The sequence below is a fragment of the Protopterus annectens genome, chromosome 9.part0, assembly GCF_019279795.1.
Source record: "Protopterus annectens isolate FY-2018-M chromosome 9.part0, PAN1.0, whole genome shotgun sequence".
Classification (NCBI taxonomy): Eukaryota; Metazoa; Chordata; order Ceratodontiformes; family Protopteridae; genus Protopterus; species Protopterus annectens.
The window spans coordinates 805,775,565-805,795,883 of NC_056743.1; the positions used below are offsets into that span (position 1 = coordinate 805,775,565).

The window sequence follows — 20,319 nt, forward strand, 5'->3', positions numbered from 1 at the left end:
GTTAGTTTGGCCATTACTGTCTACCTCTGTCAGAGACATGGGGGCCAGACTGGATGAGTTTCTGATTTCCTGTTCATTGTTCAGGGTTACACTTAAATAGGGTTAGGGATGGACTCTGCTTCACATGGATGGGGAACCTGTTCCAGAGAATGGGGATTCTGTGATTCACGTTTGTCTCGCCAACATTTTTGTCACAGGAAAAATTTAAATCCTTAGATGTAGTGGTTCTGATGCTGTTCATTTTGCGTATGTGCAAAAGGTCCATCAGCTGGACCCAAGCATGCCTTGTTGTATGCCAGGCATAGATTGCCTCTCAGTAACCTCAGGAGTATAGAGAGAGGATTTTAAGGTAATCCATATAGGATAGTGTGTTTATAGCCTGGATTCTCATGACAAGGAACCTTTGTGGGCATTTCAGCAGTTGCATATGTTTGGTTTGGTACATACAGAAGGGGGCATTATACTCGATGAATCTGATAAAGGCCATATAAAGTGGCACAGTAACTTCCTTGAATCTGGATTCCATGCCGTTACTTAAAAGATGAGTGACAAAAAATAATTTTCTTAAGTACCGTGGTCACATGTTCGTGAAAGGCCAGATTACTGTCTACATTTGTTCCCAGATACTTGACTTCTGAGTCAGGTCTTGGGGGCGTCTTATCAATGGAGTAATTACCCTGGTTGGCTGTTTTCCCAAAAGGTACTATAATGCATTTTCTTGGCCCTTGAGTTTTAGTCCATTACTTTGGCACCAGTCATTTGGCTGTGTTAGACCCTCTTATAAGATGTTTGTGTCATGGGAGGAATCTGATCTCCTAATTCGCATTCATCTGCGAACTTGGTCAGCCAGAGGGCCTTGACATCAGAAGTAAATGTCAAATAGGAGTGGTCCCAGCAAGGAGCCCTGAGGTACCTCTGGTGGCGTGGTCTCTTAGTGGAGGTGGTATCACCAATTCTTACTTTCTGGATCCTGTCCGAGTCAGATGGCAATTCAGCAAGTTATGTAGGGGTTTATTCCTAGTTCAAGGAGTTTGTCAACTGTACACATGTGGTGTGAGGTCCAGATGCAGGTAGGTGGTATGCACCATTTTCCCCTCATTCATTCCTTGGTGACCTAATAGGTGTGTTGCACATTCACAACCAAGGAGGACACTGGAAAATTAACTATCCAAACTTAATGTAATGTAGAAACCAATATTTTACAGAACTCATTTCAATTAAGTGCTTTTGTTCTACATGTTTAAGGACTTCCTCAGAACTCTCAAGGAAGTCCACCAGGTTCATTAGGCTTGGTCTTCCCTTGACAAAGCCAAAATGGGTTGGGTCCAGAGTCTGAAGGTTGTCTATGTATTTGTTGATCATTTCCATGATAATTTTTTCCGTGGCTTTGCATATTAGACTAGTCAGACTGATAGTCCTGTAGTTTCTGAGGTCGGTTAATGGTCCACACTTATGAAGTGGATAACTGTTGCAGTCCTCCATTCTTGTGGTACAAAGCCTGTTTTGAGGTTGAAGTTAAATAACTCAAGTGGTTCTGGTGATAGGTGTTATTTCCAGCTGTTTGAGGCATTCTGGGATATTGTCAGGGCTCATTGGGGCTCTGTTTTTGGCCTTAGCGAACGCAACCAGGACCTGCTCCCTGTTAATAGTTGGGGAGATTGTACCAGTAGGTATTCCTTTGAGAGGGAGTAAAGGGTGAAGTTTAAGCTGAATTTGTCTGCTTGCAAATTTGCCAAATCACAGTGCTCAGTGAAGGTGGCATCTTTGATCACCAGTTCAGCACACTGACATGTGCTACCTTTCAGGTTACTGACATAACTGTAGAAGGCCTTATGGTTGTCTTTAGCCTGCAAGTCTGTCTTGACCTCATAATTGGCCTTGTTGGACTTAATTAGTCCTCTTAGTGTACTGTTTTGTTTGTAGATTTCCTGTCATTGTGGGAGATGTTCTTCCTGATTTTAACCATGACTTTTTCCTTTTGTTATATACCCTGTTAAGGTTAGGATTCCACCAGTATGGTTTGTTTTAGGTTTGCTTCTAGTGGTTATAGCAGCCTCTATACAGCCCTTTACATGATTGTACAGGGTCTCTGAACAATTTCACTTAAGTTGTTGTGAAGTTGGGGTTGGGAGGGTCATTGAATTTTGATAAACTATTGCTTAATAGGGTTTATTTTGCTTTGAAATGGATCCTAACTGTTAGTGTTTGCTGGGGTTACAGAGCTTATTTTTATTACGAAGGAGACAGCTTTGTGGTTCAACCTCACCAGTGAGGATGTGACACAGGGGGGGGGGGGGTGCAGCACTCTCCCATATTGATGAGTACCAGATCCAGTATGTTTTTTTGAACTTCTAGTGATTTCCATACTCTCTGGTCAGTGGTATTTGTGATAAAGTCCAGGAATCATTGTATGAGGCAGTATATTTTTCCCAGTTTATAGAAGAGTAGTTAGGTTTCCATGAATATAGTATTTGGCTTAATGGTTAGTGTCTGCAGTAGGTCTAGGTACAAGCTGTGAAATTCTAGGGACATAGAGGGTGACATGTAGCTTGCTAGAATATGGTATGGAACTTTATCACGATATGCACTTGGGTGAATTTCAGGGCATTGTGCATTTTAACCAGTAAAGAATAATGCTTCTTGCTAAAGATGCCTCCACTTTTATCCCTGTTTGTGCAGCAGATGTTATAAATGTGTGGATGGCACTGAAGCCTTGCACTGCCAGAGTGCTTTCTGCAGCTTTAAACCATGCTCAGGTGCTCTGGAGTGAAGAGAGCTTGTAAGGTGTGGAGTTTCTTGTTTAGGCTCCTAGCATTGAGCAGTAACACCTTTAGGTTTCTTTGGCCTTTATTGGTTATGTCTGTAGGTTTATCAAGTATGGCATTGCCTAAAAAAGGCTCAAAAGGGGTAGATAAAGCTTTAGTCAATGTTTGGAAGCCTAGGAGAGACAGGTGCAGACCATCCTTTGCAAAGCAATGTGTCTGATAACTACATCCTCCCAAATATTGAATCCTCTTGGAAAAACACCAGAAACTAAACCGGTTATTGAAGCCAGTCATATTTTGTTCATACTGTATGCCACATTAGGAATAGGTAATTCTTAGCATTGAAGGAAGTGTCAAGGAATGGGATGAATCTCTGCTGATGGGTGAAACTGCAGTGGAACATCAAGTTAATAATGACTCTTGCAGTTTTTTTCTCTTTTCCTTTTTTGTTTTCAATATACAATGTTTAAAAATTGTAATCCCTAGTATTAGGTTGAAACTGGATAGCTATAAAAAATAAAATAAAATAGATCTTGAGAAACGAATTTACTGATCAAATCACATGATTTAGTTAATGGAAAGAACTGCTCAGCCACTGAGGGGAATAAACAAGTGCACCAAGTCCAAGGATTGCACAGTGTTTGTATGCTGGTTTCTTTGAGTTTGATAAATGTTGAGTTAAAAAAATGTGGCAGAGCGGGTATGCAATAATGGTATTATTGTGAAGTATAGTGCATAGATGATTTGCATTTACAGTGACTGCTTTGAAAATTGTCTACTAATTCCATCGTCAATTGATTTTTATGTCATGTATCCCAAAGTACACAGCATGCATGGAATAAATCAGAGTGGGCATTTAACATAACTACTACTTGCTGACATTGCTTTAGCTGTCTTTTGGATTGCATTGTCTTTTGGAAATCTGGTTTGAAAATATGAAACCTGATACTTTGCTTCATTTTCAAAGTGCGATTCTGTCTACCTGTAATATGGTCACTGAAATGTTGCTGGGAAAGGAAGACAGACTTTGTGAGGAGTGGGGTGTCCAGCCTCCCATAATAAAATCTCATTTATGTGCCTGTAGTTCAGTTTCCATGCACATTCCTTTCCTGAGCATTTGCTGGTAATCAGTAAATGCACATCAGGTGTTAGAAGTTTGAGACACAAAATCTCGGGAACTTAGAGGCACAGTAATGTGAATGCTGATAGGGAGTAGTCAGTGACCAGATGTTCTTCGTGTTTCACTGTTGCAGTCATTACATTTGGGTAATCCTGCTGGCAGGTTGCCCTCAGTCAGCCTGAATTCCAAAGTCTTGGGTCCTGTGTCGGCTGTCATCACCCCTTCCCTGACTTCAGGTTGTCAGGGGTATAAAAGAAGCAGCCAGCGCCATTTTCTTTAGTATTTCTTGCCACGCGGTGCCCGAAGCAGAAGCAGTTCGCAAGTGCCGGTCGGCCGACTCCTGAGATTTTTGAGTTCGAATTTCAGATCTGAAGTCTTCTATAAAGCTAAGTACCCCGTTGGGGAAACTTTTTTCTTGCTCCAGAACCGATGTCAAAAAAAGTTAATAATTGTATTTCTTGTGGGAAGCAAATACCTCATAAGGGCTTTCATTCTTACTGTATTCCTTGCCTAGGCCCTGATCATAATTTTCTGGGTTGTCGGTTTTGTGCTAGATTTAACCAACGCACTATTAAGCTTCGGTATGATTTTGATTTAAACTACTTTGGACGCAGATTTAATTATCCAGAAATATCGTCGGAAAGCCATCCGACTACCTGAGTTCACAAAAAACGCAAAGAAAAAGAAAGACAGCCGAGGCCCAAAACCGAAGATGAAGCTTCTCCTAAGCCAGTTGCCGGTTCGCTGGTTCTCAGTGAGACGCTTTCGCAGCCCCTGACGACCGCTACTTTAGAGTTGCAGGCTGCGACCGACTCCCACATGGAGTCGGTCATGCCGCTGGAAACTCAAGGTATTTGGAGACTCTGACGCTAATCCTTCAGATGGGTCTGGAGCCGCTGAGCAGGCACCGACTTCTGAGGGTGTATTCAGACCCAAACATCTATACATTAAACCAACTTTAAAAGGCAAAGACTAAAGCACCTTTAAAGGCAAAGAAGCAACCTCAAGAGCCACGTGGACAGGCCTCCATTCCCAAAAAACATATGCTTAAAGTGGCCGAAGACTTGATTACCTTGATCAGGGGTTCCCATCCCCCTCCTGATAAGAGGCCTAGGCAAGAGACTGACTATGAGTCTTCAGATCAGGTTTCCATTTCTTCTGATTCCTCTTCTGATCAGGAATATTCTTTTCCCCCCATGAGGATTCTGATGCTGAAGAATCCATTCCTTCAGCTTCTCCTCCTGAGGATTATTCTTTTGGGGAAACCTTACATACCATGAGGGAGCATTTCCACTGGGAGAGCCAAGATTTTTCAGAGTCTAAAAAGAGGCTCAGGGATTTCCTGTTACTGCCTCAGCACAAGCCACTAGCCATCCCTCATGTGTTAGACATTGTAGATGATGTGTTTTCTGAGTCTAGCCTTACCCCTGACTCCTTACCTCCAGCTCCTGTTAAGCCTGACAGATATTACAGGGTTCCTGACGCGCATAAATTCCTTTTTAAAAACCCTGCTGCAGACCCAGAAACTATTTCTCAGGGTCCCAAGGGTGTTAAGGCTTCCGCTGCAAAAAACCCTACCCCTTCTGACAGGGATTCTAGGGCACTGGATAGATGGGGAAAAAAGGTTTACACATGTGCTACCTTGGCTATAAGGGCCTTAAACTGTCAGTTTCTTATGCTCAAATATCAGCAACATGTCATGGCATTGCTTAAACAGAAAATGTTAAATTCTGAATGTGCAGAAAACAAGGAAATGCAGAATATTTTGCATGCAGCTGAACAAGTTGGAAAGCATACTTTGCAATGTGGTTTTGATTCTTTAGATGCTTCCTGCAGGGCCGCAGTTACAGGTTCTGTAATTAGAAGGCATGCTTGGTTAAAGGAACAAAATCTGCCTGATCGTGTTAAAGTTAAATTATTAGATGCACCTTTACAGCATGATTCTTTGTTCGGTGTTAAGGCAGAAGAGGTGTTAAAGAAAATGGAGGACAAGGCTAAATCTATGCAATCTGTCAAAGATTTCTTACAAGTACAGCCACCAAGGTTTAGTAGACACTGGCCAACAAAGAATTGGTCCTTTCCTGTGTCAGACCTCAAAGGGACAGACCCAGATGCCCTAGAGGCAGATCCCAGGCACAAGGTTCATACAGGTCAAAGCAATGGGGTGCTTCTACCTCCAAAAGTGGAGAAGACAAATCACAACCTTACAGGAAACAGTCCCAATGATTTCCCCCTGCCTGGACCAAGCACTTATTTCCTGGCAGCACCCTTAGGGGGAAAATTGGCACTTTTTTCTCAAAATTGGCACATAACCCAGGACAAGTGGGTTCTAAATATCGTGTCACAAGGCTTACAAGTTCCATTTCCATACCCTGCCAAAGGCAAAAGGCTGGCCAGATCTGCCAAAAAGTCAATGGGCAGAGGCTCAAAAACAAGTCTCATCCCTCATGGACATGAGGGCCATTCAACAAGTGCCAGAGGCAACAGTGGGGACAAGGATTACTGTTCTTGGTACCCAGAAAGGGCAATGCCTGGAGGCCAATACTGGACCTATCAATTCTGAATACGTTCCTGGATATACCAAAATTCAAAATGTTGACTTTGCAGCAGCTGCTGCCCATGCTGGGCAAGAACCCTTGGCTTGTAACTTTAGACCTAAAAGAGGCATACCTGCATGTCCCAGTCAGGCAAATATGCAGAAGATACCTCATATTCAAGGCTGGCTCAATGCATTACCAATTCTCTGCACTGCCCTTTGGCTTATCTACTGCACCCAGGGTCTTTACAAAGTGCCTGGCACCAGTAATTGCATTTTGTAGACAAAGAGGAATACAAATATATCCTTACTTGGACGACTGTCTAATTCAAGCAGAGAACAAGGGCATTCTTCTACAGCATCTGGCATTTGTGAAAAAACTTCTAACATGCCTAGGGTACACAGTCAACGAAAAGAAATCAAAACTAGTACCCTCTCAAGAGATAATATTCCTGGGTGCAAGCTTAAATACAACTGCCCAGATGGCTTATCTCACACCAAACAAACAAAGACAACTGACTACCTACTTCAGAATGTTAGCAACAAAGGCCCAGTTATCTGAAAGAAAAATTCTGCAGGCTTTGGGCTTCATGGCATCCTGCATCATACTAATTCCATATGCAACACTGCATATGAGGAAACTTCAATGGTACCTAAAAAGTGTTTGGACTCAACATTGCCACAGCCTGGAAACTATAATTACTCTCATTCCCTGCCTGCAACAGGAGTTTCGATGGTGGGCAAAGGCTTGTCACCAAAACAAGGGACAGCCGTTCACATTACCCCCAGCCAGGCAAACACCAACAACGGATGCGTCAGATTATGCCTGGGGTGCCCACATGGCAGGAAGATGCATTCAGGGAACATGGACCTCAAACCAAATGCATCTACATATCAATCAAAAAGAGATGCTAGCTGTTCAAAATGCCCTGACAGCCTTCAAGGACCTACTTCAGCCAGGACAACTACTGGTAGACAGACAACACCACGGTCATGTGGTATATAAACAAGCAGGGGGGCACACATTCTTACCCCCTTTGCAGACTAGCCATGACTTTGTGGGACACAGCATTGACTTACCAAGTACATCTGCAGGCACAATTCCTGCCAGGAAGGAAAAATACTGTGGCAGACGAACTAAGCAGAAACCTCATGGATCCCCACAAGTGGCAGCTGGAACCACAAGTCTTCAGCATGATAACAAGGAAATGGGGATGCCCGGGCATAGATCTATTTGCCTCCCCTCACAAATACCAACTAAAGAGATTCTGCACAAGGATTTATCACAGACAAGCATGGAAAGTAAACACCCTATCCTTCAGCTGGAAAAACCTATCAGTATATGCCTTTCCCCCTCTGCCTCTCCTCCCCAAGGTACTCCTAAAGGTCAGACAGGAGAAGTCAAAGATGATATTGATTGCACCAGACTGGCCCCACCAGAACTGGTACCCAGTATTAAGGAGCGTGTCTCAATGCCCAGCTTGGATCCTACCTCAGTTACCGCATCTACTGTCCCAGCAAAACAATCAGATCCTGCACAGCCAGCTCAGGACTTTAAACCTGGCAGCATGGCGGATAAAGTAGTCATACAAAACACACCTCTCAGCAAAGCTGTGATGGATGTCATTTTGGAAGCCAGAAGGCCTAGTACTAGAAAATCATATGCTGGAAAATGGGAGAGATTTTGTGCTTGGAACCAGGCACAAGGAACAGATACAGCTGTACCAAATATTCCTCATATTTTACAATACTTAACTGAGATGCTGTACAAAGGCCTATCTTTCTCATCTATTAAAATTCATGCCTCTGCCATTTCGGCTCATTACAATGCAGAGCCACCAATCTTTTTTCATCCCTTATTAAAACAGTACCTCAGAGGAGCCAAAAATTTAAGGCCTCCAAGGAGATCACCAATTCCTGCATGTGACCTCAACTATGTCTTGGAAAAACTCACCCTGCCTCCTTTTGAGCCAGCTGCTACTGCTGATATAATGTTTTTATCTTGGAAAACAGCTCTGCTACTAGCAATAACTTCTGCAAGACGAGTTTCAGAGCTACAGGCACTCATGGCTGTGGAACCTTTTATAATTTTTTATCCGGATAGGGTCTCCCTGAGGACAAACCCAACATTTATGCCTAAAGTGGTGTCCAGTGTGGCTCTTAACCAAACCATTTATCTGCCAACTTTTTATCCAAATCCACAAAACAAGGGAGAAATAATTCTGCATTCTTTGGATGTACACAGACAGCTTAGATTCTACTTGGACAGAACCAAAATTTTCAGAAAGACAGAGCAATTACTAGTGGCATATGCTGCAGGATCACAAGGAAAGGCTATCTCAAAGCAGACTATTTCAAAATGGATAGGCCACTACATTAGTTTCTGCTACTTTTATACCATGGCAAGCCAGTGCCTAAGGGCATTAGGCCACATTCCACCAGAGCTGCAGCCACTTCAGCAGCCTTTCTCAGGGGAGTACCAATCAAGGGCATTTTAGAGGCAGTTACTTGAAGTTCAGTGCACACCTTTACAAAGCACTATCATCTGCCACTCTACTCTAAATCAAGGGCAGGCTTTGCCACTGCAGTTCTGCAGGGTCTCATAGCCGCTCCTAATCCTGTTTAGCTCCAGCCTCCCAGCCATAGCTTTGGGAATCTACCCAAATGTAATGACTGCAACAGTGAAACATGCAGAACATAGTACAGTTGTGTACACTTACCATAAATGTAGATGTTGAAGTGTATTCACTGTTTCTGTCCAGGTTACCCACCAGCCACCCCCCCTTTTCTTCTGATGGAACCTATCTTTCCTTCTCTGATTTATATAACGTATGTGGTATATTTGCTTGTGGATGAAGGTAAAGTTTATATTACTGCATGTTATTTTATATATAGATATAAATTTTGACTACCCTTTTTGGGGGCACCTGACATCTCGGGCAAGAAAAACTAAAGAAAATGGCGTCGGCTGCTTCTTTTATACCCCTGACGACCTGACGTCAGGGAAGGGGTGACGACAGCCGACGCAGGACCCAAGACTTTGGAATTCAGGCCGACTGAGGGCAACCTGCCAGCAGGATTACCCAAATGTACTGACTGCAACAGTGAATACACTCGAACATCTACATTTATGGTAAGTGTACACAACTGTACTTTTTCCAATAGTCGTAAATTACAGTAATCCATTCAAACTCGTGAGTATTGAGTGGTTGTAATGCATTCAGTTTGAGGTTGGTTTCTTCTTGTGTCTTTTTACTACAACAGTAGTCTTTCATTAGGCAGAATGGTATCTCTCTTTATGCAAGACTAGTATGCAGAGTTTGCCACGTGCTTCACTTCCCCTTCTCTTGTAGCATTAGTAAATTTAAATAAATGGGTAGGCATATGTGGTAGGATTGCCCTCTTTCAAAAATCTTTGCTTAGATTTGTTTTTTAATTTTTATTTATGTATTGAGTATATTGGGAAAAAGATGCTAAGGATGAAACTACCAGGTAACAGGAAAAGAGGAAGGCCAAAGATAAGGTTTATGGATGTGGTGAGAGAGGACATGCAGGTGGTTGGTGTGACAGAGCAAGATGCAGAGGACAGGAAGAAATGGAAACAGGTGATCTGCTGTGACGACCCCTAACGGGAACAGCTGAAAGAAGATGATGTATTTACTTATTGCAAGTAACATTTTGTTTGATTTAGGAAAATTGATGAAACGTTAAATGCAGAAAATGTTTTGAACGTATGAAGTGTTGAAAGCAGTAAAAGTCAATTACCTGCATTGCATTAATGAGCAGATCATTTTTTGTTACTGTACTCCATTCTTTTTTAGTTCCACAGTCTACTTCATTTCTTGATGTCCCTGTTTGGTCTGCTGAGTTTTTTGTGTAAAGTTTTTGAAAGTCTTCACCGCCTTGCGTAGCCTTCAGCTTCTGAGCATTTGTAGCTGTTTTCTTTAAAAATCGTAACAGATCAAAAAGAAAAACACTTTATTTTTCAGAGTAGAATAGCTTCTTGCACTAAATGTCATAGTGTGATTGATAATGATTTCCTGTAAGCTTTGCTAAGAGTTTAGTTTACTTAAATTGATTAGAATATCAGTATTAGCAGTCATGGGGCAGAAGTCACAATACCTGACCCTAATCAGTTAAGATATGGTCACAGACACATGCATACTCTTTTTCTGTTTGCCAAAGTATACGTTTATGAAACTTTTTTGTGTAATTCTGTGGTGTTTTAAGTGGCTTATTATTTTTAAGTAAATCTAGGCTGAAGGTCCTAAGAAGTTATAACACCAGCTCTGGTTTCTAGGATACAGAGTGGATGGTGTACTGGTGTTGTAATGCACAAATGAACCAGTGTCCTAATGCTTTTCACCATGCTTTATGAGCAGTCCTGCATGTCTTAGTGTAACAGCGCCTTGATTATATTCCATGTTGTATTTTGTTAAAACTCTTTTGTGTGTGTTGTTTATCTCAGTGTTCACCATGGCCTGAGGTCACGTACGTCAACAACACACCATCTCCTGGCTTTAACAGTTCACATAGCAGTTTTTCTGTTACTGAAAGGTAAGGACTGTGATACCTTTTACTTATTTAACCTTGCTGATCACCAGCGAGCTATGGCATGCCTGTACAGAATCTGTTTTTGCAAATATGCCTTAGGCAATTATCCTCTTTCCTCTTTAGACTCAGCTTGTCAGTCAGTGGGGAGGTTGAAAACCAGAATATGCGATACAACGATACGTCCGAGGCACACAGGTTACGTTTTCTATCTTTCTAAAATTATGCAGTGAGTGACACGTCTTTTATTTTGCTCTGGCTATGTTGCCTGAGCAGCTTTTTGTTATGGACTTAAAAGGAAGCATGACTGTAATAGTGCCTGGCTGTCCAGCAGTCCCTTTGTAGGCTGCAAAGTGGTTATCTGTGCATTCATGAAAACACAGCATATGTAGTTTCCAAGTGACAGAAGTGGGTGGGAATAGTCTTGTGAAAGTTCTAACCCTTTAAATTATTTTCATTCCCTAGCATTCTGGTGAACCCTAATGATTGCCAGTAAGTTAATTCACAGTTAAAGGTGTATTTGTCTCCTAATGGCCAAGATTGCAGAGTTCCAGAACTATCTGACTTTACAGTTGCCTTTGTTTTTTCATTCAGTGTATTCATATATTTATATGTTGCTCCATACTTTTTCTGCTCAGCTGCCCAAGCATTGATCAGTCTATGAGTGAGCTGGATACCCTTATAAGCACTACTGTATGTATTTTTTCTGCTATGTTTCTTGGATTTGTCATCACAACATTCAGTGGTTCATTACTAGAGTTTTTTTTTTAATAGAAGTGTACCAGTTTTTCCTGTAATGTGTTGCGTGTTGAATACCACCAGCATTCTTTTTTTTTTAAATCCCATTTTAGACGGTGATTTAGGTACACATTTGTTAATAAGTGAAAATAAGTCATAGTAACATTCTCTTAAATATACGTATATTTTGATTTTAACAATTCATTCACTCCAACTTTGCATAAGTTGCTGAATTTACTGTCTTCCCTTAAACCTCACTTTTCTTTAATATCGTTCTGCAAGTGTTGTCTCCCCCCCCCCATATTCCATTTATTTATATGCACTTTGTTCTGTTCTTTCCTGAAGATCCCCCTCCGTCAGTTTTTATCTCCCTTACAATATCCAGTACTTCAATCACAATTGGTTTAGATTTTGATTTCCGTTTTCTAGTAATTGCTTTTTTGGCAGCCAGTAGCATTAAACCTAGCAAAGCAAAATCTTAATCTTACTATGTCTAGACAGTTCATGTCCCATATCCCAGCCCTAAACAATAATTTCCTTGGATATAACCATTTGCTTCCCAACATTTCTGACAAAGTACTCTGTAGGAACTTTTTAAAATCTGCCAGTTTGTTACATTCCCGAAAAACATGTTCCCAGTTGCCTGTTTCCCATCACATCTCCATCATTTGCTTTCTACCCAAGGAGAAGTTCTCTGAAGTTTGCTTGGGGTATAAACATATCTGTGCATATACTTTCAATCAAAAATCTTAAATGTTCTGGACTTTGTTGCATACTTGAGAGCGGTACAGCTGCCATCCCGTTATTCCTTTGTAAATTGCCTTTTCTTTCTGTCTTCCCAGTCTTTTCTAATCTCCTGTGATTCTTGTGGTTGTCATGCAGTATTTTATCTGCCCTACTATTCATCCCTTTGTAACAGCAGCTTCTGTTCTAGACTCAACCTTTTTCTTTCCCTATACTCTTATCAGTCCCTAATAGCAAAGGTAGTTTCTAACCTGCAGTCCAGACTTCTGTCCTCATCCCTCTCTATTACCTATCCCCTCTTTTTAGTTATTTGTTCCCAGTATCTTGGTTCCTTTGCTAATTTTCTTCATTAAATTCTAGCTCCTATTTCCTCTTTTTATACCCTTGCTTCCAGTCATCCATGTTGGTAAAATCTCCATTCTCCACTCCCGTGTTAGCTAAGTTATTGGAGCATTTCATCTAAGTTATAAATATTCTGTATGGCGGTTATTTTCCGTGAGGACCTGAATCCAAAAAATCGTACTCTGTCCTTATTTTCAAACTTTCTATCCCTGGTTCATCGTGATCCATTTATCATTTTATTTTATAACCTTCTGCTTGTGTTATGTATGAGCCTTAATTGTATATAGCTTTAAAGCATCTCTTCAAATTAGTTCATCCTAAACCACTTTATTGTAAGGGGATAATGAACTTGCCTCACTTAACTCTTGCCCTTTTCCCCTCCCAATTAAATTCATTCAACTCTTATTGTCCATGTTCTATCTTCTGGTTGATAAAATGTGCTTAGCCTGTATATAAAACAAAAGGGACTTAGCTGTTTCTACTGCTTGTAGCTTACTTTCCATTCCTATAATCGAGCTTCTCAATTATTGGAATATCTTTTTAGTTTCTTCCCACATATTATTACTTGCCGTAGCAGAATTCTTTTTAATGCAAACAGATGCTTTATCTTGTGTCCCCATAAATTTGTATACTGATTAAGTAATGTTATGTGTGGGTACATAATTTACTGCTGTAGCTTTTATCTTCATTAATTTTAGATCCAAAAAAGACATTAAACTGTCTCAAAACATTCCATAACACGGAAATGTCATTTTCTGGATTTATTAAATACAAAATGTCATCTGCAAATAAAGCTAACATTTTTTTTAATACCATGCAAATTATACAGTTAAATTGTGATTTCACCTGTTTTCTTTGCTAGTGGCTCTAAATAGAAAGCACTTAGCCATGGGAAAAGAAGACCCTCCCCCCTTCCTGATTCCGCTATTCAGATGTACCTTTGTCAGAGAGGAACCCTGCCACCTTAATTCTAGTCTATGACCCCTCATTATATTCTCCTAAAACGCAAATGCTACCATTGTTCTACTCATAATATCCCAGCTGACTCTATCAAATGCTTTCTGTGCATCAAGACCCACCAACAATGCTGACATTTTCTTGCATTCTGCTTCCGTCTGGATCACCATTGTTCTGTTAATGTTCTCAAATGTTTGCCTCCATTATACAGTGCTGAACTGATCCATGCATATCAGTTTTGGCAAGATATTTGCCATTCTGTTAGATAGTATAGGCATAAACACTTTATAATTGTGGTTTAAAGTTGAAATGGGTTTACATGGGTCTGATTTCTGAAGGGTCTTTACACACACTGGGTAACAAAGACACCATAGCTTTCTTCCAAGCTGATGGTTCTTCCACACCCTCCCTTTGTAAAATGCAGTTAAACGAAACATTCCAGATCTTTTTCTTTTTTCACTTTCTGCCAACTTTCCACAGGAATATTGTCTGCCCCTGGAGACTTTCCTGTTGATTGATTGTGTATCACCATTTTTTATCTCCTCTCATCCTATCCAAGCTAACAACTGTTGAGCCTCATCTTCCTGTAACTGTGGCATATTCAAGTTTTCCATAAATATTTACATTAGTGCTTTTCCATGGTTTCCACAACCCTGATGCTTTATTCAGACTTTCATAAAATTTCCAGAAATGTCTTCTACTTCTGTAGGATATTTGGTTGATGTTCTTCATCTCACATTGCTGCAGTCCTAACACTTGGGTAGTCCGCTGTCCCAGTATGGTCCGATGCAGAAGCAGTATTGCGAGTGCAGGTTGGCGTTCTGAAATTTTCTAATATTTTGTTTTTCTTGCCTCAGTATTTAACCGGATGTCAGAAAAAGTGAATAACTGTATTTCTTGTGGGAAACAGATACCTCATAGGGATTACCATACCTTGTGTATACCTTGCTTAGGGCCTGAGCACGGCGTTGTTGGATGTCGCTCTTGTGCTAGATTTAACACTATAAAGAGAAGATTAGACTGTGCCAGGTTAGTTTTGGGAAGCGTTGTAATTATAAAATGCCGCCGGATGCTCCGACACCGCTTCATCTAAAAGCGCAAGGACAAAGCAGCAAAGCCTAGGTTGGAAGAACCGTCTGTCGGAGGTTCTGCCAGAAGTTTCTTTGGAGTCTCAGGGAGAGACTTTACTGTTACAAGATGTGTCCTCTCAGGAGGTAGGCCAGGCTGAAGGGGCTTCTCAGGTAGCTGTTCTCCCTCCCTTCCTATGGTGGTTAGGCCCTCCTTCTGTTTCCAAGGCTTCTTGAGAGGCAGGCCAGGTTTAACTTCAGTGGGTGTCTCTCCTAGTCCTTCAGGGTCTCTGCCTAAGAAACATATGCTTAAAATGGCAGAAGATTTGATTACTATGATTAGAGGTTCTATGCCCCTCCTGATAAGAGGCCTAGGGTGGAACCTGAGCTTGAGAGTTTTGAGCAGTGTCTGAAGACTTACAGGAGTATCCTCCTTATTCTGATTCTGATGTAGATGATTCTACCTTCTCCTCCTGAGGATTTTTCTTTTCAGAGACTCTTCATTCCATGAGGGAGCATTTTAAATGGGAAGGTCAAGATTTCTCTGATTCCAGGAAAAGGCTTAGGGAATTTTGTTTCTACCCCAGCATAGGCCTTTAGCTATACCTCCTGTTCTGGATGTGGTGGAAGATGTTTTGCAGAGGCTTCCCTGAACCCTGATTCTTTGCCTCCTGCCCCAGTTAAACCGGATAGGTATTATAGGGTGCCTGAAGCTCATAAGTATCTTTTAAGAGTCCTAGGGCAGACCCAGAAACTGTTTCTCAGGGGCCTAAAGGTGTTAAGGCTTCTGTTGTTAAAAATCCTGTTCCTCCTGATAAAGAGGCAAGGGCTTTGGATAGATGGGGAAAGAAGGTGTATACTTCTTCCACTTTAGCCATGAGGGCTTTGAATTGCCAGTTCCACATGTTAAAATCCCAAAATTATCTCCTTTCACAATTGAAGTCTAAGGTGGATGCTCTGGAAGGTATTGAGTGTAAAGAGTTGCAGGATTTAGTTCATGTTTCTGAACAGGTGGGTAAGCATTCTTTGCAATGTGGTTTTGGCTGCCACTGGTTGCCTGGCTGAGGGATCAGATTTTAGCTGAGCATGTTAAGACAAGGATTTTAGATGCTCCGTTACAGTCTGATGTGTTGTTTGGTTCGCCTGTGGAAGCAGTTTTAAAGAAAATGGAGGACAAGGCTAAGTCTATGCAGACTGTTAAAGATTTTGCAGGTTCAGCCTCAAGTTTAGTAGGAATTGGCCTACTATGGACATATCCTTCTTATGATTCCCAGTCTAGGGTAGGTCCAGAGCTCAAGGTTCTTTTAGGCCTAGAACAGGAGTTCACCTGCTCAGTCTTCTGGTGAGGGCAGGGGTCAGTCCTTAACAGACCCAATGACCTGCCTTTTCAGCTGCCAGAGCCTTCCCTGGCAGCACCTTTGGGAGGAAGGCTGGCACTTTTCAAAGAAAATTGGAGTTTAATTACCCAAGACAGATGGGTATTGGATATCATTCACCATGGTTACAGGTTTTATTTCCATACCTTGCCTCCTTTCAAAGGCATGCCAGACATTCCTCCTCTACAAAGAAAAGAGGCTCACAAGCAAATTTCTCTGTTACTCCAAATAGGGGCCATTCAGCGGTTCCTGTGCCAGAAAGGGGCCTAGGATTTTATTCTCGCCTGTTCCTAGTACCAAAAAGGGGAACACGTGGAGACCAATTTTGGATTTATCTATCCTCAACACTTATCTGGACATTCCCAAGTTCAAAATGTTGACGTTACAACAGCTTTTACCTCTGCTGGGAAAAGATCACTGGATGGTAACTTTAGATCTCAAGGAGGCTTACCTTCATGTGCCTATCAGACTAAGTTGCAGGAAATATAATTCCCATTATCAGTTCTCTGTATTGCCCTTTGGCTTATCTAAGAGTATTCACAAAAGTTCTGGCTCCAGTGATAGCTTACTTCAGGCTAAAGGGATACAAATCTATCCTTACTTGGACGACTGCCTGATTCTGGCTCAAGAAAAGGAAGACCTTTTTCAGCATTTGGAATATGTGATAGCAGTGCTAAGATGCCTGGGGTATTCTGAAATAAAGTCCAGTCTAGTACCCTCTCAAGACATGTGCTTTCTGGGTGTGAGACTGAATACAGCAACCCAGATGGCCTTTTAACCCCGGACAAACAAAAGAATCTTTCCCTTTACTTCCATCAACTATCTCTTCAGTCCGGGCTGACTGCAAGGACAGTCCTTCAAGCCTTAGGGTTCATGGCATCTTGTATTCTGGTGCTTCCCAATGCCAAACTGCATATGAGGAAGCTGCAATGGTATCTCAAAATGTATGGACACAGCACTGCCAGGATTTGGACACTGTCATTCAAATAATACCTTGCATTCAAAAGGAATTTTGTGGTGGGCTCAGGAATGTCACCTAAACAAGGGACTCTCTGTGACCCGGCCAGAGTCAGATTCTAACGACAGATGCCTCAGACATAGCTTGGGGAGCTCATCTGAATGGAAAGTGGATACAAGACAAGTGGCCTGCCAGACTACAGCATCTACATATCAACATGAAGGAGATGTTAGCAGTCCAATTTGCATTAATGGCTTTCAAGGAGTTACTTCTTCCAGGGCAGGTGTTGATTCTAACAGACAACACAACTGTCATGTGGTACATCAACAAACAAGGGGAACACATTCTTATCCTCTATGCAGGCAAGCAATGATTTCAGCTTGCAACTAAATCTTCAGGCAAGGTTTCTGCGGAGCACAGAACTCCTTAGCAGATGTGTTAAGCAGGCAAATCATGGATCGTGGAAACTGGATCTTCATGTATTTCGAAATTGACAGTGTCATGGGAACTCCAGACATAGATCTGTTCGCTTCTCCACTAAACCACCAGCTGCCAAAGTTTTGCGAAAAGGTTTCATCACACAGCTTGGAAAGTGGATGCTCTTTCTTTCAGTTGGAAAAATCTTCATGTGTATGCCTTTCCACCTCTGCCTCTCCTCCCAAAGGTACTCCTAAAGGTCAGACAAGACAAGCCAAGGATGATTTTAATAGCTCCAGATTGGCCTCGGCAACACTGGTACCCATTACTGAGGAGTCTGGTAAGGAAGCCTCCATGGCCTTTACCTTTGATTCCACACCTATTGTCTCAGAGGGACGGTCATCTACTCAATGTCAAGCTTCACTCTCTTCATCTAACAGCCTGGCATATTCTGTTTTGAACCACAGCAGGTCTCAACTTCCTCAACAAGTTTTGAATGTGATTATGGAAGCCAGAAGACCTAGTACAAGGAAAGTGTACAAATGGAAGAGATTTTTATTTTGGAGTGCAGCAAAGGATTTGGAGGTTTCTGAGCCTAATTTGAGTGTGGCTCTTCAATATCTTACTGAGTTATTGGACAAAGGTTTGTCTTTCTCTTCCATTAAGATTCATGCTGCAGCAATTTCAGCTAACTATGATTGTGACCCACCATTGTTTTCTCATCCTTTGTTCAAGCAATTTCTTAGAGGGGCAAAGAATATAAGACCCCGAGCTCCTACTCCTGCTTGGGACCTCAATTTTGTGTTGGAGAAACTTACTCTACAACCTTTTGAGCCTACTGCTGAATTGAAATACTTGTCATGGAAGACTGCTTTTTGTTGGCCATTACTTCTGCAAGAAGGGTTTCTGAATTGCAGGCCCTTATGGCGTTGAGCCTTTTTGATTTTCCATAAGGATAGGGTATCATTACGTACTAATCCTTCCTTTATGCCTAAGGTGGTCTCTAGTGTGGCTTTAAACCAAACTATTCATTTGCCTACTTTTTATGCAGATCCCCAAAATAAGGGGAAAAGATTTTGCACACTTTAGATGTACACAGGCAGTTGTTATTATTTAAGCAGGACTAAGGATTTTAGGCAGTCTCAGCAGTTGTTTGTTTCTTTTGCTTTGAGTTCTCAGGGCAAGCCTGTGTCAAAACAAACTATTTCTAAGTGGATTGGGTTTTGCATTGCATTTTGTTATTCCCATCATGGCAAGGAGATTCCAGCTGGGATTAGGCCTCATTCCACTAGGGCTACTGCCACTTCAACAGCATTTCTAAGGGGGGTGGCAACTAAGGATATTTTGGAGGCAGCTACTTGGAGTTCAGTGCATACTTTCTCTAAGCATTACCACCTTCCTCTCTACTCTAAATCTAGGGCTGGTTTCTATTTTGCAGGGCATGTTGACAGCTCCTGCTTCTTTATGATTTGCCAGCCTCCCTTACCTCTGCTTTGGGATTCTACCCAAGTGTTAGGACTGCAGCAATGTGAGATGAAGAACATAGTGCAGTTTTGTACCTACCATAAATGTAGATGTTAAGATCCACATTGCTGCAGTCCTCCCTCCTTCCCTCTGTGTTTAGGTTGTACTTTTGTAAAATTGTATATATTGTACATATATTTGGTACAGGAGTGTTTGGTGTTTTTTGGTTTTGGCCTTGTCTTTTTAGGGTCTTCTGACATCTGGGGCAAGAAAAGACTGAGGATAATTTGTACCCTCCTGGCGTCAGACTAATGCGCCTTGACCCACGATCAATTATACTTTGGTATTCGGGCCGACTGGGACAGCGGACTACCCAAGTGTTAGGACTGCAGCAATGTGGATCTTCGAACATCTACATTTATGGTAGGTACAAAACTGTACTTTTTTCTTGTTGTAGGCTTCCTAAGTTGGGTGACAAGACAGCAGCCTTTCTAAACTTGAGCCGTGTAATCCAAATACTCCCTTATTTTCCCTTTAGCATTCTGCAGTTACTCCTTTTCTTCTTACTATGAGATTCTATTTGTTCTGCAGTACTTTAACCTTTGCCAGCCCCTCTAAGTAATTACTATTACCCTTTCCCTATAGCTGTCTTTGCCGCCGTGTTTTTAAATTACATTTTAATTTTGTCTCACTCGTAGATACTTTCCCTTCTGGAGATAGTTCTATCTTTTCTAATAACTCGCAAATTATTTCTTCTATCTATTCCTTCTTTTTAAAAGATAAGTAGAAGAACGCTAATGTCTTATTTTGACTTCATTATCCTGCATCTGTAGTTTTTATTGATGCATATGTTTAAAATAGTATTTGGATGAGTGTTGAAGATTGTAATTAAATAATGTTCCTGTGAGCTACAATTTATGTCCAGTCTAGCTCAGTTATTGTACCTTGGGAAGTATGTAAAATTCTGTCTCTGTTACTAGATTTATACTTTCATACCAACTATTCCCATATCTTTCTTCAGAATTCTACACACTTGTTATATTTTCCCCCTAAGCCCCCCCCCAATACATCCTCACTGTTGCAAATCAGGTTGTAGTCCCCACCCATAAATAATATTCCCTGCTGAAAGCTTATTTCTCCTCAGATTCTCTTAAGTTTCATAATAGCAGTTGTAAGTGTAATATAAATACATGGCAGCATAATCCTCCCTCCTCCCCTGCCAGTAACCCCTTACTACCACAGATCTGCAATTCTTTCCACATTCTCTTCTTTCACTATTTGTGT

At 41.5% G+C, this 20,319-nt stretch overlaps 1 protein-coding gene across 2 annotated transcripts in view; it reads left to right on the forward strand.

Moving 5' to 3' along the window:
- TFCP2 (transcription factor CP2) overlaps window positions 1–20,319 on the forward strand; it is a 1,028,615-nt gene that overhangs the window by 701,781 nt on the left and 306,515 nt on the right. For both annotated transcript variants that reach the window (XM_044083452.1, XM_044083451.1), the window contains exons 8-9: window positions 10,890–10,978; window positions 11,099–11,170. In XM_044083452.1, coding sequence (XP_043939387.1) covers window positions 10,890–10,978; window positions 11,099–11,170 — 161 coding nt within the window. The remainder of the gene's footprint in view (window positions 1–10,889; window positions 10,979–11,098; window positions 11,171–20,319) is intronic.